Source organism: Coregonus clupeaformis, chromosome 29, assembly GCF_020615455.1.
Source record: "Coregonus clupeaformis isolate EN_2021a chromosome 29, ASM2061545v1, whole genome shotgun sequence".
Taxonomy (NCBI): domain Eukaryota; kingdom Metazoa; phylum Chordata; class Actinopteri; order Salmoniformes; family Salmonidae; genus Coregonus; species Coregonus clupeaformis.
Genome location: NC_059220.1, coordinates 6466799 through 6481184, shown reverse-complemented (window position 1 = coordinate 6481184; position 14386 = coordinate 6466799). Strand labels below are relative to the sequence as shown.

General features: G+C 43.4%; 2 protein-coding genes across 3 annotated transcripts in view; both read left to right on the top strand.

Moving 5' to 3' along the window:
* Positions 1-3250: 3250 nt before the first annotated feature.
* Positions 3251-8810, top strand: nenf (neudesin neurotrophic factor). Of its 2 annotated transcripts, none has more exons than XM_041854140.2 (4): positions 3251-3328; positions 4691-4751; positions 6848-6951; positions 8275-8810. In XM_041854140.2, exons 2-4 carry the CDS (start codon positions 4709-4711, stop codon positions 8449-8451), a joined length of 324 nt encoding a protein of 107 aa, XP_041710074.1. In that variant the 5' UTR covers positions 3251-3328; positions 4691-4708; the 3' UTR covers positions 8452-8810. The 2 variants fall into 2 exon arrangements, with proteins under 2 accessions (XP_041710074.1, XP_041710073.1); XM_041854139.2 differs by lacking the exon at positions 3251-3328 and adding an exon at positions 3758-4389.
* Positions 8811-10306: 1496 nt separating this feature from the next.
* LOC121544524 (ezrin-like) overlaps positions 10307-14386 on the top strand; it is a 33692-nt gene continuing 29612 nt past the window's right edge. Inside the window, exon 1 of the mRNA XM_041854460.1 lies at positions 10307-10706. Coding sequence (XP_041710394.1) covers positions 10695-10706 — 12 coding nt within the window. The 5' untranslated portion in view covers positions 10307-10694. The remainder of the gene's footprint in view (positions 10707-14386) is intronic.

Here is a 14386-nt window from a genome sequence, read left to right as displayed (position 1 = left end):
CTGAGTTGCATCCAAAGAACACCATACCTACTGTGAAGCATGGGGGTGGAAACATCATGCTTTGGGACTGTTTTTCTGCAAAGGGACCAGGACGACTGATCCGTGTAAAGCAGGGTTCTTCAATTCCGGTCCTGGAGGGCCGAAACACCTCTGTTTTTCATCCTCTCCTTCTAATCAGGGGCTAATTCAGACCTGGGACACCAGGTGAGTGCAATTAACTACCAGGTAGAAATAAAAAACAGAAGTGTTTCGGCCCTCCAGGACCGGAATTGAAGAACCCTGGTGTAAAGGAAAGAATGAATGGGGCCATGTATCGTGAGATTTTGAGTGAAAACCTCCTTCCATCAGCAAGGGCATTGAAGATGAAACGTGGCTGGGTCTTTCAGCATGACAATGATCCCAAACACACCGCCCGAGCAACGAAGGAGTGGCTTCGTAAGAAGCATTTCAAGGTCCTGGAGTGGCCTAGCCAGTCTCCAGATCTCAAACCCATAGAAAATCTTTGGAGGAAGTTGAAAGTCCGTGTTGCCCAGCGACAGCCCCAAAACATCACTGCTCTAGAGGAGATCTGCATGGAGGAATGGGCCAAAATACCAGCAACAGTGTGTGAAAACCTTGTGAAGACTTACAGAAAACGTTTGACCTGTGTCATTGCCAACAAGGGGTATATAACAAAGTATTGAGTAACTTTTGTTATTGACCAAATACTTGTTTTCCACCATAATTTGCAAATAAATTCATTTAAAATCCTACAATGTGATTTTCTGGATTTTTTTTCTTCTAATTTTGTCTGTCATAGTTGACGTGTACCTATGATGAAAATTACAGTCCTCTCTCATCTTTTTAAGTGGGAGAACTTGCACAATTGGTGGCTGACTAAATACTTTTTTCCCCACTGTATATATATATACATATTTTAAGACCACTATTGAAAAATACAATATTCAGACTGGTATGTTGACAATATTTTGCTTATAGTGAAAAACGTTTCTTTGCGCTGATGTAAAAGTGGGATCCGAGCTCCTGAGTGGCGCAGTGGTCTAAGGCACTGCATCGCAGTGCTAACTGTGCCACTAGAGATCCTGGTTCGAATCCAGGCTCTGTCGCAGCCGGCCACGACCGGGAGACTCATGGGCGGCGCACAATTGGTCCAGGGTAGGGGAGGGAATGGCCGGCAGGGATGTAGCTCAGTTGATAGAGCATGGCGTTTGCAACGCCAGGGTTGTGGGTTCGATTCCCACGGGGGGCCAGTATAAAAAAATATATATGTATTCACTAACTGTAAGTCGCTCTGGATAAGAGCGTTTTTACTCCATACAGCTCCGAGACAGGATTGTGTTGAGGCACAGAACTGGGGAAGGGTACCAAAACATTTCTGCAGCATTGAAAGTCCCCAAGAACACAGTGGCTTCCATCACTCTTAAATGGAAGAAGTTTGGAACCACCAAGACTCTTCCTAGAGCTGGCCGCCCGGCCAAACTGAGCAATCTGGGGAGAAGGGCCTTGGTCAGGGAGGTGACCAAGAACCCGATAGTCACTCTGACAGAGCTTTAGAGTTCTTCTAGGTAGATTCCAGAAGGACAACCATCTCTGCAGCACTCCACCAATCAGGCCTTTATGGTAGAGTGGCCAGACGGAAGCCACTCCTCAGTAAAAGGCACATGACAGGCCGCTTGGAGTTTGCCAAAAGGCACCTAAAGACTCTCAGACCACGAGAAACAAGATTCTCTGGTCTGATGAAACCAACATTAAACTCTTTGGTCCTGTGCAGCAACGCTCCCCATCCAACCTGACAGAGCTTGAGAGGATCTGCAGAGAGGAATGGGAGAAACTCCCCAAATACAGGTGTGCCAAGCTTGTAGCATCATACCCAAGAAGACTCGATGCTGTAATCGCTGCCAAAGGTGCTTCAACAAAGTACTGAGTAGAGGGTCTGAATAATTATGTAAATGTAATATTTCAGTTTTTATTTTTAATAAATTAGCAAAATTGTCTAAAAACCGTATTTTGCTTTGTCATTATGGGGTATTTATGTGTAGATTGATGAGGAAAAAAGTTCGGAGCCTGCTGGTTTTCTGTTCTACCTGATAATTAATTGCACCCACCTGGTGTCCCAGGTCTAAATCATTCCCTGATTAGAGGGGAATCACCCCCCTGGTGTCCCTGATTAGAGGGGAATCACCCCCCTGGTGTCCCTGATTTAGAGGGGAATCACCCCCCTGGTGTCCCAGGTCTGAATCATTCCCTAATTAGAGGGGAATCACCCCCTGGTGTCCCTGATTAGAGGGGGAATCACCCCCTGGTGTCCCAGGTCTGAATCATTCCCTAATTAGAGGGGAATCACCCCCCTGGTGTCCCTGATTAGAGGGGAATCACCCCCCTGGTGTCCCAGGTCTAAATCATTCCCTAATTAGAGGGGAATCACCCCCCTGGTGTCCCTGATTAGAGGGGAATCACCCCCCTGGTGTCCCAGGTCTGAATCATTCCCTAATTAGAGGGGAATTACCCCCCTGGTGTCCCTGATTAGAGGGGAATCACCCCCCTGGTGTCCCAGGTCTGAATCATTCCCTAATTAGAGGGGAATCACCCCCCTGGTGTCCCTGATTAGAGGGGAATCACCCCCCTGGTGTCCCAGGTCTAAATCATTCCCTGATTAGAGGGGAATCACCCCCCTGGTGTCCCTGATTAGAGGGGAATCACCCCCCTGGTGTCCCTGATTTAGAGGGGAATCACCCCCCCTGGTGTCCCAGGTCTGAATCATTCCCTGATTAGAGGGGAATCACCCCCCTGGTGTCCCTGATTAGAGGGGAATCACCCCCCTGGTGTCCCTGATTAGAGGGGAATCACCCCCCCTGGTGTCCCTGATTAGAGGGGAATCACCCCCCTGGTGTCCCTGATTAGAGGGGAATAACCCCCCTGGTGTCCCAGGTCTGAATCATTCCCTGATTAGAGGGGAACAATGAAAATATGCAGTGGAAATTCTAAATTCTAAATAAATGCTGGTATAAATAATACAATATATAGATTTTTTAAGTTACTTATTTGTAAACAAAAACAAACAAAACAATTATTTCATTTAAGTAAATTATCTTTAATTATTATTAATATATATATATATAATAATAATATATAATTAATAATTATTATATAATAATATATATTGACTGGTTGCAATGTTGTGAAACATAGTTGTACTGCACTAGAGTAGGGCCCCCCTAACCCCTTCCGGCGTTGGGGAACATCCCTTGCACCCGCCACGTCTATTTCTATAGGCACAAGCACTGTTCACACCCCTCTTGTTGGTGGAGAGAGTTTTACAGTTTTAAAGGTAACGTTCTTGCAATTATATACATTTTGCCATGTCTAATATGTATTCATGTGATATTTGATTGACAAAAAAATTACAACAATATCTCATGGGCTAAAAAAAAAACGACATAAAAAAAAAACGTTAGCTGACATGGGCTAGTTCATCTGGACATTTCGGGATAGATTATAAATATCTCTCTAAGGAATGCAATGGCTAACATGACAAGAGGAGGAACTGATGCGCTACCTTGTGCAGTCTACTATAACAACCACTGCACTAGATTGCAAAATAATATCGATATTCCCAATGTTTAGGAAGTCTTTGTATGGGACTCTTATTTTGAGGAGGGGGGGGGTGGATCCGCGAACGTGCTGCCAGCATAACATCCTACTGCCAGGAGAACGGTAATCTATATTGTAGTCCGTTGGTAGAGGAGTGTATGCGTTGCCCTTAACTGATGATGACAGGGCGGTTTTATCTTGTCCCTCTCGGTAACTGTTGTTGGATTGTGTGGGAGTGTAAACTTGTCCCAGAACGGTTTTAAGAGAGGCATCCAATTTGACCCGCCTATTATATGCACGGCGCAGCACTTTTGGCCGCTGGCGGCAAATGATTCGTAGGACGTGATCAGAAACCACATGATCAGAAACCACATGACCATCTAGTGAACGTTAGGGGCAAATCCAATATTTATCGGGGAACGTGGATCAAGTTTACTTCTAACTTTAATTCCACTTTCTTCTCTAGTAGCCTACTTGTGTTCGCGGGCTCATATCTTGGGCTATTATTATTATATTATTATTATTAAATTACACATGTTCTTGGGTTGTTAGGCCAATTAGAGCAGGAACCAGGAAGCAAAGGATCTACTAAGAAGAGGACATCGGAATTATTTATGAATGTTGTTCGAGGCTTGTCCAAAAAGCCAGGCAACCATGGTAACACCAGTGCAACTTTGTATCACATGTGTGCTTCTCGTGTTGAGTTTGGCAGACGATGTTAAACTTAAACACAAACCGTCCTCAAAACCTGTCCGACTGTTCACCGACGAAGATTTAAAAAGGCACGACGGGAGTGAGGTTAGGTACTTGTTATGATGTGTCTATGGGGTTGGCTAGCTCTGGTCCATGGCGTTAGGTCGCGTTCCTTCGCTAGTATGAGTAGTGGAGGAACACGCGCTAACGACCTGGACCAGAGCTATGGGTGTAGATTAGGCCTAGCCTTCAATTGGCTAATGGAAGTATGAAATGCTCCTCTTGTTTATATAGGTGAATGCAATGGATTATAACCGTGAAGGTGGGATCAGCCAACACAATGACATCGATTTCTTTATCACTGATAATGCTAATTGTTCTAAAGTCACTGTGCCTGTGTTTTAAGGAGGGGCATCCCATTTACATGGCCATAAAAGGAGTGGTGTTTGATGTTACCATGGGAAAAGGTAAATATCACACACACACAGTGTTGGGGTCGTCCCCACCTCAGGAAAGGCGGGGGTGATAGCTTATCACTGCCGGTGTGGCGTGATGTTGATGTCACCAATGATATCACCATAGTTCAGGCCAGTAAAGAGACAAGATAAAGTTATGTGTCAATGCAGAATTACATAGGAAGCTGTGTAATGACCAGGGTTGGGGTCGATTCCATTTCAATTGCAGTCAATTCATAAAGTAAACCAAATTCCAATTTCACATGTTCCTACTTGAAAAGCATTGAAGAGAATTGGAATTCGAGTTTGAATTTCCGTGTACTTCCTGAATTGACTAGAATTTAAATGGAATTGACCCCCAACCCTGGTAATTACATTGGAAATAACATGATAGATAGGGTACCAGTCAAAAGTTTGGACACACCTACTCATTCAATGGTTTTTCTTTATTTTTTACTATTTTCTACATTGTAGAATAGTAGTGAAGACATCAAAACTATGGAATCATGTAGTAACCAAAAAAGTGTGAAACAAATCAAAATATATTTTATACTTCTTCAAAGTAGCCACCCTTTGCCTTGATGACAGCTTTGCACACTCTTGGCATTCTCTTAACCAGCTTCATGAGAAATGATTTTCCAACAGTCTTGAGGGAGTTCCCACATATGCTGAGCACTTGTTGGCTGCTTTTCCTTCACTCTGCGGTCCAACTCATCCCAAACCATCTCAATTGGGTTGAGGTCGGGTGATTGTGGAGGCCAGGTCATCTGATGCAGCACTCCATCACTCTCCTTCTGGGTCAAATAGCCCTTACACAGCCTGGAGGTGTGTTGGGTCATTGTCCTGTTGAAAAACAAATGATAGTCCCACTACGCCCAAACCAGATGGGATGGCGTATTGCTGCAGAATGCTGTGGTAGCCATGCTGGTTAAGTGTGCCTTGAATTCTAAATAAATCACAAACAGTGTCACCAGCAAAGCACGATCACACCTCCTCCTCCATGCTTCATGGTGGGAACCACACATGCGGACATCATCCGTTCACCTACTCTGCGTCTCACAAAGACACAGCGGTTGGAACCAAAAATCTCAAATTTGGACTCATCAGACCAAAGAACAGATTTCCACCAGTCTAATGTCCATTGCTCGTGTTTCTTGGCCCAAGCAAGTCTTTTCTTATTATTGGTGTCCTTTAGTAGTGGTTTCTTTGCAGCAATTCGACCATGAAGGCCTGATTCACACAGTCTCCTCTGAACAGTTGATGTTTCTGTTACTTGAACTCTGTGAAGCACTGTGAAGCACTTATTTGGGCTGCAATTTCTGAGGTGCAGTTAACTCTAATGAACTTATCCTTTGCAGCAGAGGTAACTCTGGGTCTTCCTTTCCTGTGGCGGTCCTCATGAGAGCCAGTTTCATTATAGCGCTTGATGGTTTTTGCGACTGTGCTTGAAGAAACTTTCAAAGTTCTTGAAATGTTCTGTATTGACTGACCTTCATGTCAAAGTAATGATGGACTGTGGTTTCTCTTTGCTTATTTGAGCTGTTCTTGCCATAATATGGACTTGGTCTTTTACCAAATAGGGCTATCTTCTGTATACCCCCCCTACCTTGTCACAACACAACTGATTGACTCAAACGCATTAAGAAGGAAAGAAATTCCACAAATTAACTTTTAAGAAGGCACACCTGTTAATTGAAATGCATTCCATGTGACTACCTCATGAAGCTGGTTGAGAGAATGCCAAGAGAGTGTGCAAAGCTGTCATCAAGGCAAAGGGTGGCTACTTTGAAGAATCTAAAATCTGAAATATATTTTGATTTGCTTAACACTTTTTTTTGGTTACTACATGATTCCATATGTGCTATTTCATAAATAAGTTTTGATGTCTTCACTATTATTCTAAAATGTAGAAAATAGTAAAAAGAAAGAAAAACCCTTGAATGAGTAGGTGTGTCCAAACCTTTTGACTGGTACTGTAGATAGACAGATAGCAGGGAAATAGGGTAAGGGGGTTTCGATGTGAGGGTCACACAAACTGCAAATATGTAACAGCTGTAAGTACTAAGGATGTATTATTACAGTGGGACTAATATAGTTTATTATTGTAGAGTTCTATGGGAAAGATGGACCATACAATGCCTTGGTTGGAAAGGACTGCACAAGGGCTGTGGCCAAAATGTCCCTGGAGCCAGTTGACCTGACATCTGACACTGTGAGTAAAGAAAAACAAAACAAAGGGCGTCATAAAGGGGTGCGGCGTCATAAAGGGGTGCAGCTTAAAGGGGTGCAGCGTCATGAAGGGGTGCAGTCATAATCCTAACTCATGACGTTACTACCCTGCATGAATCTGCAGGTAGCTAACCAACCAGGTTCAATGTTAGCAAGCAAATGGCTCTGAGATACGAATAATAAGACAAATACACGTAACGTTAGCTAGACGAGCCAGCCAGCTAACGTTAGCTAGCTAACAGTACACTTTTAACTTGAAATGAAACCACTTTCTGTCAAAATTAGAAACGTGTAATATCAGAAAATGTAGCTAGCTAGACTATCTTACCCGTATAGATCATGCATGATGGACGTGTCTCCCTGTCGGATGCTATGGTTGCCCTTAGTTTGAAGATGTAATCCGGAGACAGGTGTTTTCTCTTTAGCTATCATACTCTAATTCCACTGATTTCAAAACTCGATCCTCCAGAAAGTGGAGAGCAACACTAATGCAGCTCCACTACACGATACATTTTTAAAAAGCAGCGTTAGACAGGATTACCTACACATACTGACCAGCTCAAATAGACAGAAGCGTGCTATATGGCAGACCAATCCGAACACCTATCTCGGCATGTCCAGCCCACTCATTATCTCAGCCAATCATGGCTAGTGGGAAGGTTGCTGTCTTTTTCTGTGGCTTAACCAACTAGGCTCGTAATTTAACAATTTTATTCGTATTTACAGATGGTATACAAGTTTGTTATTAAGGCACATGAAAGTTCACATGTTCCAGAAGGCATTTCTAACAAAAAAACGCATTTTGATAAAAAAAAGTTTACGTTGAAATGGCTCTCCTGTGACATACGCCTAGTTACCTGAAACAAGTCACAAATTGCCTTTTTAAATTGTGTAGAAATGCAGTAAATGAGCTTCAATTTTATAGCTGAAATGATGCCCCTGTTAATAATAATAATAATAATATGCCATTTAGCAGACGCTTTTATCCAAAGCGACTTACAGTCATGCGTGCATACATTTTTGTGTATGGGTGGTCCCGGGGATCGAACCCACTACCTTGGCGTTACAAGCGCCGTGCTCTACCAGCTGAGCTACAGAGGACCACTGTTCTGGTCTGCAAGGAACTTGTGTAGATGTTTAACTTCCATCGCACCCTTTTTGAAGAACTAAATTATAAAGGGTTCTTCAGAAAAGGTTCCATGATCTTCCTAAAAGGTTCCACAAAGAACCAATAGAAAACCTTTTTTTTCTAGTGTTCTCTTAGTAATGAAATGGGTTCTCTTGTCCTCTTCCCCTCTTCTTTCAGACAGGCCTTACTGAAGAGCAGCTCCAATCCCTGGAGAGTGTATTTGAGGGCACGTACAAGACAAAGTACCCCATTGTAGGCTACACCACGACGGGCATCCTCAACCAGGATGGCAGCCCCAATAAGGACTTCAAACCTGAAGACCAACCTCACTTCAACATCAGAGACGAGTTCTAATCCAAAAGGAGTTTTTGGCACTTTTTTTTTTTTTTTGCAAGGATATGTTTTGGTACGCAGAACTGGAGACATGAAGATTCAAGACACAGTGAGATCCTCAATTTGCTCATGATTACATACATTAAGCTCATGATTGGAAAAATGATTATTTATGAATTCCCAGTCAGATGAATGGATAGTACTGCATCTCTGGAGGTTCTCTGATGAAGCCCATAAGGGTAGCCTACCAAGAGATGGGCAGCAATGTGTTTCAGCTGTATTTTCTTTACCTTATTTGAAGACCATATACATCTTTAAAAATGTACTGTAAGATATCATTTTATGTGGACTCCAATAAAAACATGGAATGTTTGTAACTATGTTGTTAGTCAAATACACACTTTATAAAATGCATTTAGATTTTAGGACTGAATGTTTTCCATTGATCATTTAAATCATTTGAATTGGTTAAATGAGCTATGAAGCTGCACAGACCCTTTACCATTAATTTAATGTCTAAGTAGTTTAAAACATGATTATGGTGATATTAAAATAGTAGAAGGGAAAAGTTTGTTGCCTCGTTTTTGCATTTCCACCTGGATAGGACAGGTATTGCTCCCTAGTAGAATATGTCACATAGAAACATTTCCACCTGGAAATGAGGGCAGTGGTATGTTTTAAAAAAAAAGTCTTAGTGGTAGTATATTTTCTGACTGCGAAAAGTATAAATCAATCACTAGTCATAACTTCAAGGCTGTAGCTGTTGTCTGAACGACCAAAGGTCCCCCATAGACACTAGTTATAAGTTTAAGGCTGTAGCTGTCGTCTGAACGACCAAAGGTCCCCCATAGACACTAGTTATACGTTTAAGGCTGTAGCTGTCGTCTGAACGACCAAAGGTCCCCCATAGACACTAGTTATAAGTTTAAGGCTGTAGCTGTCGTCTGAACGACCAAAGGTCCCCCATAGACACTAGTTATAAGTTTAAGGCTGTAGCTGTCGTCTGAACGACCAAAGGTCCCCCATAGACACTAGTTATAAGTTCAAGGCTGTAGCTGTCGTCTGAACGACCAAAGGTCCCCCATAGACACTAGTTATAAGTTCAAGGCTGTAGCTGTCGTCTGAACGACCAAAGGTCCCCCATAGACACTAGTTATAAGTTCAAGGCTGTAGCTGTCGTCTGAACGACCAAAGGTCCCCCATAGACACTAGTTATAAGTTCAAGGCTGTAGCTGTCGTCTGAACGACCAAAGGTCCCCCATAGACACTAGTTATAAGTTCAAGGCTGTAGCTGTCGTCTGAACGACCAAAGGTCCCCCATAGACACTAGTTATAAGTTCAAGGCTGTAGCTGTCGTCTGAACGACCAAAGGTCCCCCATAGACACTAGTTATAAGTTTAAGGCTGTAGCTGTCGTCTGAACGACCAAAGGTCCCCCATAGACACTAGTTATAAGTTCAAGGCTGTAGCTGTCGTCTGAACGACCAAAGGTCCCCCATAGACACTAGTTATAAGTTCAAGGCTGTAGCTGTCGTCTGAACGACCAAAGGTCCCCCATAGACACTAGTTATAAGTTCAAGGCTGTAGCTGTCGTCTGAACGACCAAAGGTCCCCCATAGACACTAGTTATAAGTTCAAGGCTGTAGCTGTCGTCTGAACGACCAAAGGTCCCCCATAGACACTAGTTATAAGTTCAAGGCTGTAGCTGTCGTCTGAACGACCAAAGGTCCCCCATAGACACTAGTTATAAGTTCAAGGCTGTAGCTGTCGTCTGAACGACCAAAGGTCCCCCATAGACACTAGTTATAAGTTTAAGGCTGTAGCTGTCGTCTGAACGACCAAAGGTCCCCATAGAGACACTAGTCATAAGTTCAAGGCTGCAGCTGAAAGGACCCAACAGCCACGGTGCGTAGAGGATGGCACGGCAGTAGTGGTCAGCAGCCCGTTCCGTTCTGTAGGGTGGAGCTTTCAATGACACTCGTCTCAGGCAGGTTGTCGCTGTCATCGAACAAGGTGAGGCTTTCCTCTGCTCTGGCATTTTTATGTATCTGATTACGAGTCAGACATGAGCAGCCTACCACGTCAGTATAAGTAATCTTCACAGCCAAGTTCAGAGGACAGGTGGATGCCCAACCCTTTCAGAGAGTGTCCCCGAGCAGAGCAGGACTGAGAGTTCCCCGGGGAAGTTGGCCACTACGATTTCTCTCTCTGGAACTTCGGAGCCCTCGTTCTGTCACTAAACCTGATACGCCGTCCAGAACAAAGATGCCTAAAACGGTGCGTTTTATATACGTTGTATTTGTCCCACTATGTAATGTGTCATTTACTACACGTAATGTTTAATAGGCTACTTTCTATCTGGATACATGTAACAGAACCTAGACCGAACTAGCCTGTAATACAAAGCAAAGGTCAACCGGACGATCATGTCATTTCGCTGAACAATATTACCAGAATAATGTCTGTCTTCAATTAAATATCCAATGTTGTCTAAAGGTGATATAGCCCTAACACTAATGATTTGATGATGACAATCACTGAAGTTTCCCTGATTATTTGTTACGGTTTTACTTGTTTGGTAATGTAATGTCATGTGGCTACCGAGTTACGTTTGTCTCAAAAAAGTTTCAATTTTATCAATATGAACCAAAACCCGAGTCCGAGGGTATTTGCTTTAATGTGAAACAATCTTTAGGAATATGCTTTGGTTTTACTTAATATATAATAATTATAGAATATATAATAATTATTTAATATATAATAATTAGTTAATATATAACCCAGTTCCTTTACAAAGTTATAATTCACTAATAATTCTGTAACAGTGTTCGGTTTCTCTACAATGGATGATCTTCCTTTAGAGCATTAACATAGTTTTACTGAAGGACTATATTCCTCTCCCAGAATTTTTTTCTATAATATTCCTCTCCCAGAATTTCAGCAATGTTCTCATGGCGACTGAGATGCACCATTGTAAAAGAGCTGTAGGCCAAGCCTGCAATGGATGAGTGTTGTCTTGTGTAGTTAACAGTATAGGAAGGAAGCCATCTTCTGTTGTAGGAAACTCCAGTGTGACGCCTACCCGGCCTTACTTATTAACTAAACCCAGAGTTTGACCCACAGGTCTCTGTCTCATGACTGCTAAGGCAGGCGTTACTGGCTAACCATAGATTAGCTCTCGCTCTCTCTCTCTCTCTCTCTCTCTCTGTGCTGGGCCTTGGGCTTTTGAACAGCAGTTCTGGAATCATAAAGATTCTCTGTTGGAATCCTATGATGTCATTTTGATAACATAGCAAATTTACATTTTATCAGTGGTGGGTGGTTAGTTTACTCGGCTCAGTCTTGGTTCCATAAAGGTACTGTGTTTTAAACAAACACTACAATAGCAATAACCACAGGAAGGTATTCTGTTGATGGAGTTTCACTTGGGGCACAGCAAACAGCGCTCCTTGAGAGAGTCCGACCGCAGGGCTCAGTCCAACATCAATCTGACGTAGTTTCTGTGACATTCTTCTCTGGAGAGTCAGAGTAGATGAAGCTTTCAACACTATGGGTAATACTCCAAGGCCGCAGCCCAAATGGCACCCTACTGTATACCCTATATAGTGCACCACGTTTGACCAAAGCACTACGGGCCCTAGTCAAAAGGAGTGCGCTATAATGGGAGTAGGGTGCAATTTGAGACGAGACCTAGGGTTCTAGGGTTACCCAGGGAGATGCTGGGGGAGTGGGTAGAACGGGACCTAGGGTTCTAGGGTTACCCAGGGAGATGCTGGGGGAGTGGGTAGAACGGGACCTAGGGTTCTAGGGTTACCCAGGGAGATGCTGGGGGAGTGGGTAGAACGGGACCTAGGGTTCTAGGGTTACCCAGGGAGATGCTGGGGGAGTGGATAGAACGGGACCTAGGGTTCTAGGGTTACCCAGGGAGATGCTGGGGGAGTGGGTAGAACGGGACCTAGGGTTCTAGGGTTACCCAGGGAGATGCTGGGGGAGTGGATAGAACGGGACCTAGGGTTCTAGGGTTACCCAGGGAGATGCTGGGGGAGTGGATAGAACGGGACCTAGGGTTCTAGGGTTACCCAGGGAGATGCTGGGACCTAGGGTTCTAGGGTTACCCAGGGAGATGCTGGGGGAGTGGATAGAACGGGGGCAGCCATGATGGTTGTTGTTGTTCTCCAAATCCAATGGAACTAAATCCACATCTGATCAACTGGTCCTGTGTCGCTGTCTAGATAATCAATCAGTCAGGAGGATTGTAATCTCATCTCTAATCACAAATCTTCTTGATCAATGAAATAATAAAAAATGTTGTGCCTGCATAGAAAGTGTAGCATAGAAAGTGTAGCATATAGATCGGGGCCATATACAGTATGCTCATGGTGAGTATATGGTGATTTGCTAAGAAACATAGCCGTTGTAATGGACATATATGATCAGACTGGAAAGTGCAGCATACAGATTGTGTATATATCTGCTCATGGTGATGTGTAAGGAGACATGTAGGTGGTGGAGGCCAATGTTCCAGTTATTGCTGCACATGTTCAGGTGGGTTTATCTTTATGACGCTGGGGCGTGCTGGAGGGTAAGTTCATAAAGAGGTTGTGTAACGCAGCAGAAAGCCAACGCTTCAATTCTCTGTCAAGGTTCAGGGAACAGTTATGAGAGAGAGAGAGAGAGAGAGAGAGAGAGAGAGAGAGAGAGAGAGAGAGAGAGAGAGAGAGAGAGAGAGAGAGAGAGAGAGAGAGAGAGAGAGAGAGAGAGAGAGAGAGAGAGAGAGAGAGAGAGAGATGGAGAGAGAGAGAGATGGAAAGAGAAAGAGAGATGGAAAGAGAAAGAGAGATGGAGAGAGAGAGAGATAGAAATAGAGATGAAAGAGAGAGAGAGATGGAGAGAGAGAGATAGAGAGAGAGACGGAGAGAGACGGAGAGAGATGGGGAGAGAGAGAGAGAGAGAGAGAGAGAGAGAGAGAGAGAGAGAGAGAGAGAGAGAGAGAGAGAGAGAGAGAGAGAGAGAGAGAGAGAGAGAGAGAGACAGAGACGAGGAGAGAGAGAGAGAGAGAGAGAGAGACAGGAGAGAGAGAGAGACAGAGAGAGAGAGAGAGAGAGAGAGAGAGAGAGAGAGAGAGAGAGAGAGAGAGAGAGAGGAGACAGAGAACAGAATAGAAGAGAGAGAGAGGAGAGAAGAGAGAGAGGAGGGAAGAGAGAAAACAGAATAGAAGAGAGAGATAGAGAGAGAGAGAGAGAGAGAGAGAGAGAGAGAGAGAGAGAGAGAGAGAGATTGGGTCTGTGTGTCGCTATACTGCCTGGCCCTGCACCTCTTTATATACAGATGCCATATCTTAATTTGATCACCCTGTTGTTGCAAAATATATTCCTGCTGTGCAGGAAATGCAAACTTGTAGGGTATGCAAGGTTTAAAATACTTCTAAAATGTGTAATTTCCACTTTAAAATATCAGACTTGAAACAGGGTCAAATTAAGATACGGCATCTGTAACATATCAATGTTATATACCTTAAAAGATGCCTTGAGACTTTGTTAAATGCACTTTAAAGAGATTGTGACTTGACTCTCTTGGCTGAAAATAGCCAAGGATTTTAAACAATGCACAATCTCTCTCGCCACAAAAGTTTTCCATGTTAAGAAATCTGATTTTGATATCTTGTCTGAATTGAAGAAGCAGCCTGTTGCAACACCCATCCTTTGTCAGACTCTTTGCTTATTTCTAAACCGCTGTGAAATATATTTTACCCCCAAATATTGTATTTTCATCTGTTTGAAGCTGGTGTACAAAACCACAAGTAAAATACGCAAAAATGAAATTTAAGAACGGGAAGCATAGAAATAGCGCACATAGAACAGATCTACCGCTTCTTAGATTTGCTTTTCCATGAGAATGACAGATCTATAACTCCCATTTCTATGTCAATTCGGTCGGGTCGCCCCAAAAGTTACAAA

Coding starts and splice junctions, on each gene's coding strand:
- nenf (XM_041854139.2), top strand. CDS start 4,210: ATGTTGTTCGAGGCTTGTCCAAAAAGCCAGGCAACCATGGTAACACCA. Junction 4,752..6,847: donor TGATGTTACCATGGGAAAAG/GTAAATATCACA, acceptor TTATTATTGTAG/AGTTCTATGGGAAAGATGGA. Junction 6,952..8,274: donor TTGACCTGACATCTGACACT/GTGAGTAAAGAA, acceptor CTCTTCTTTCAG/ACAGGCCTTACTGAAGAGCA.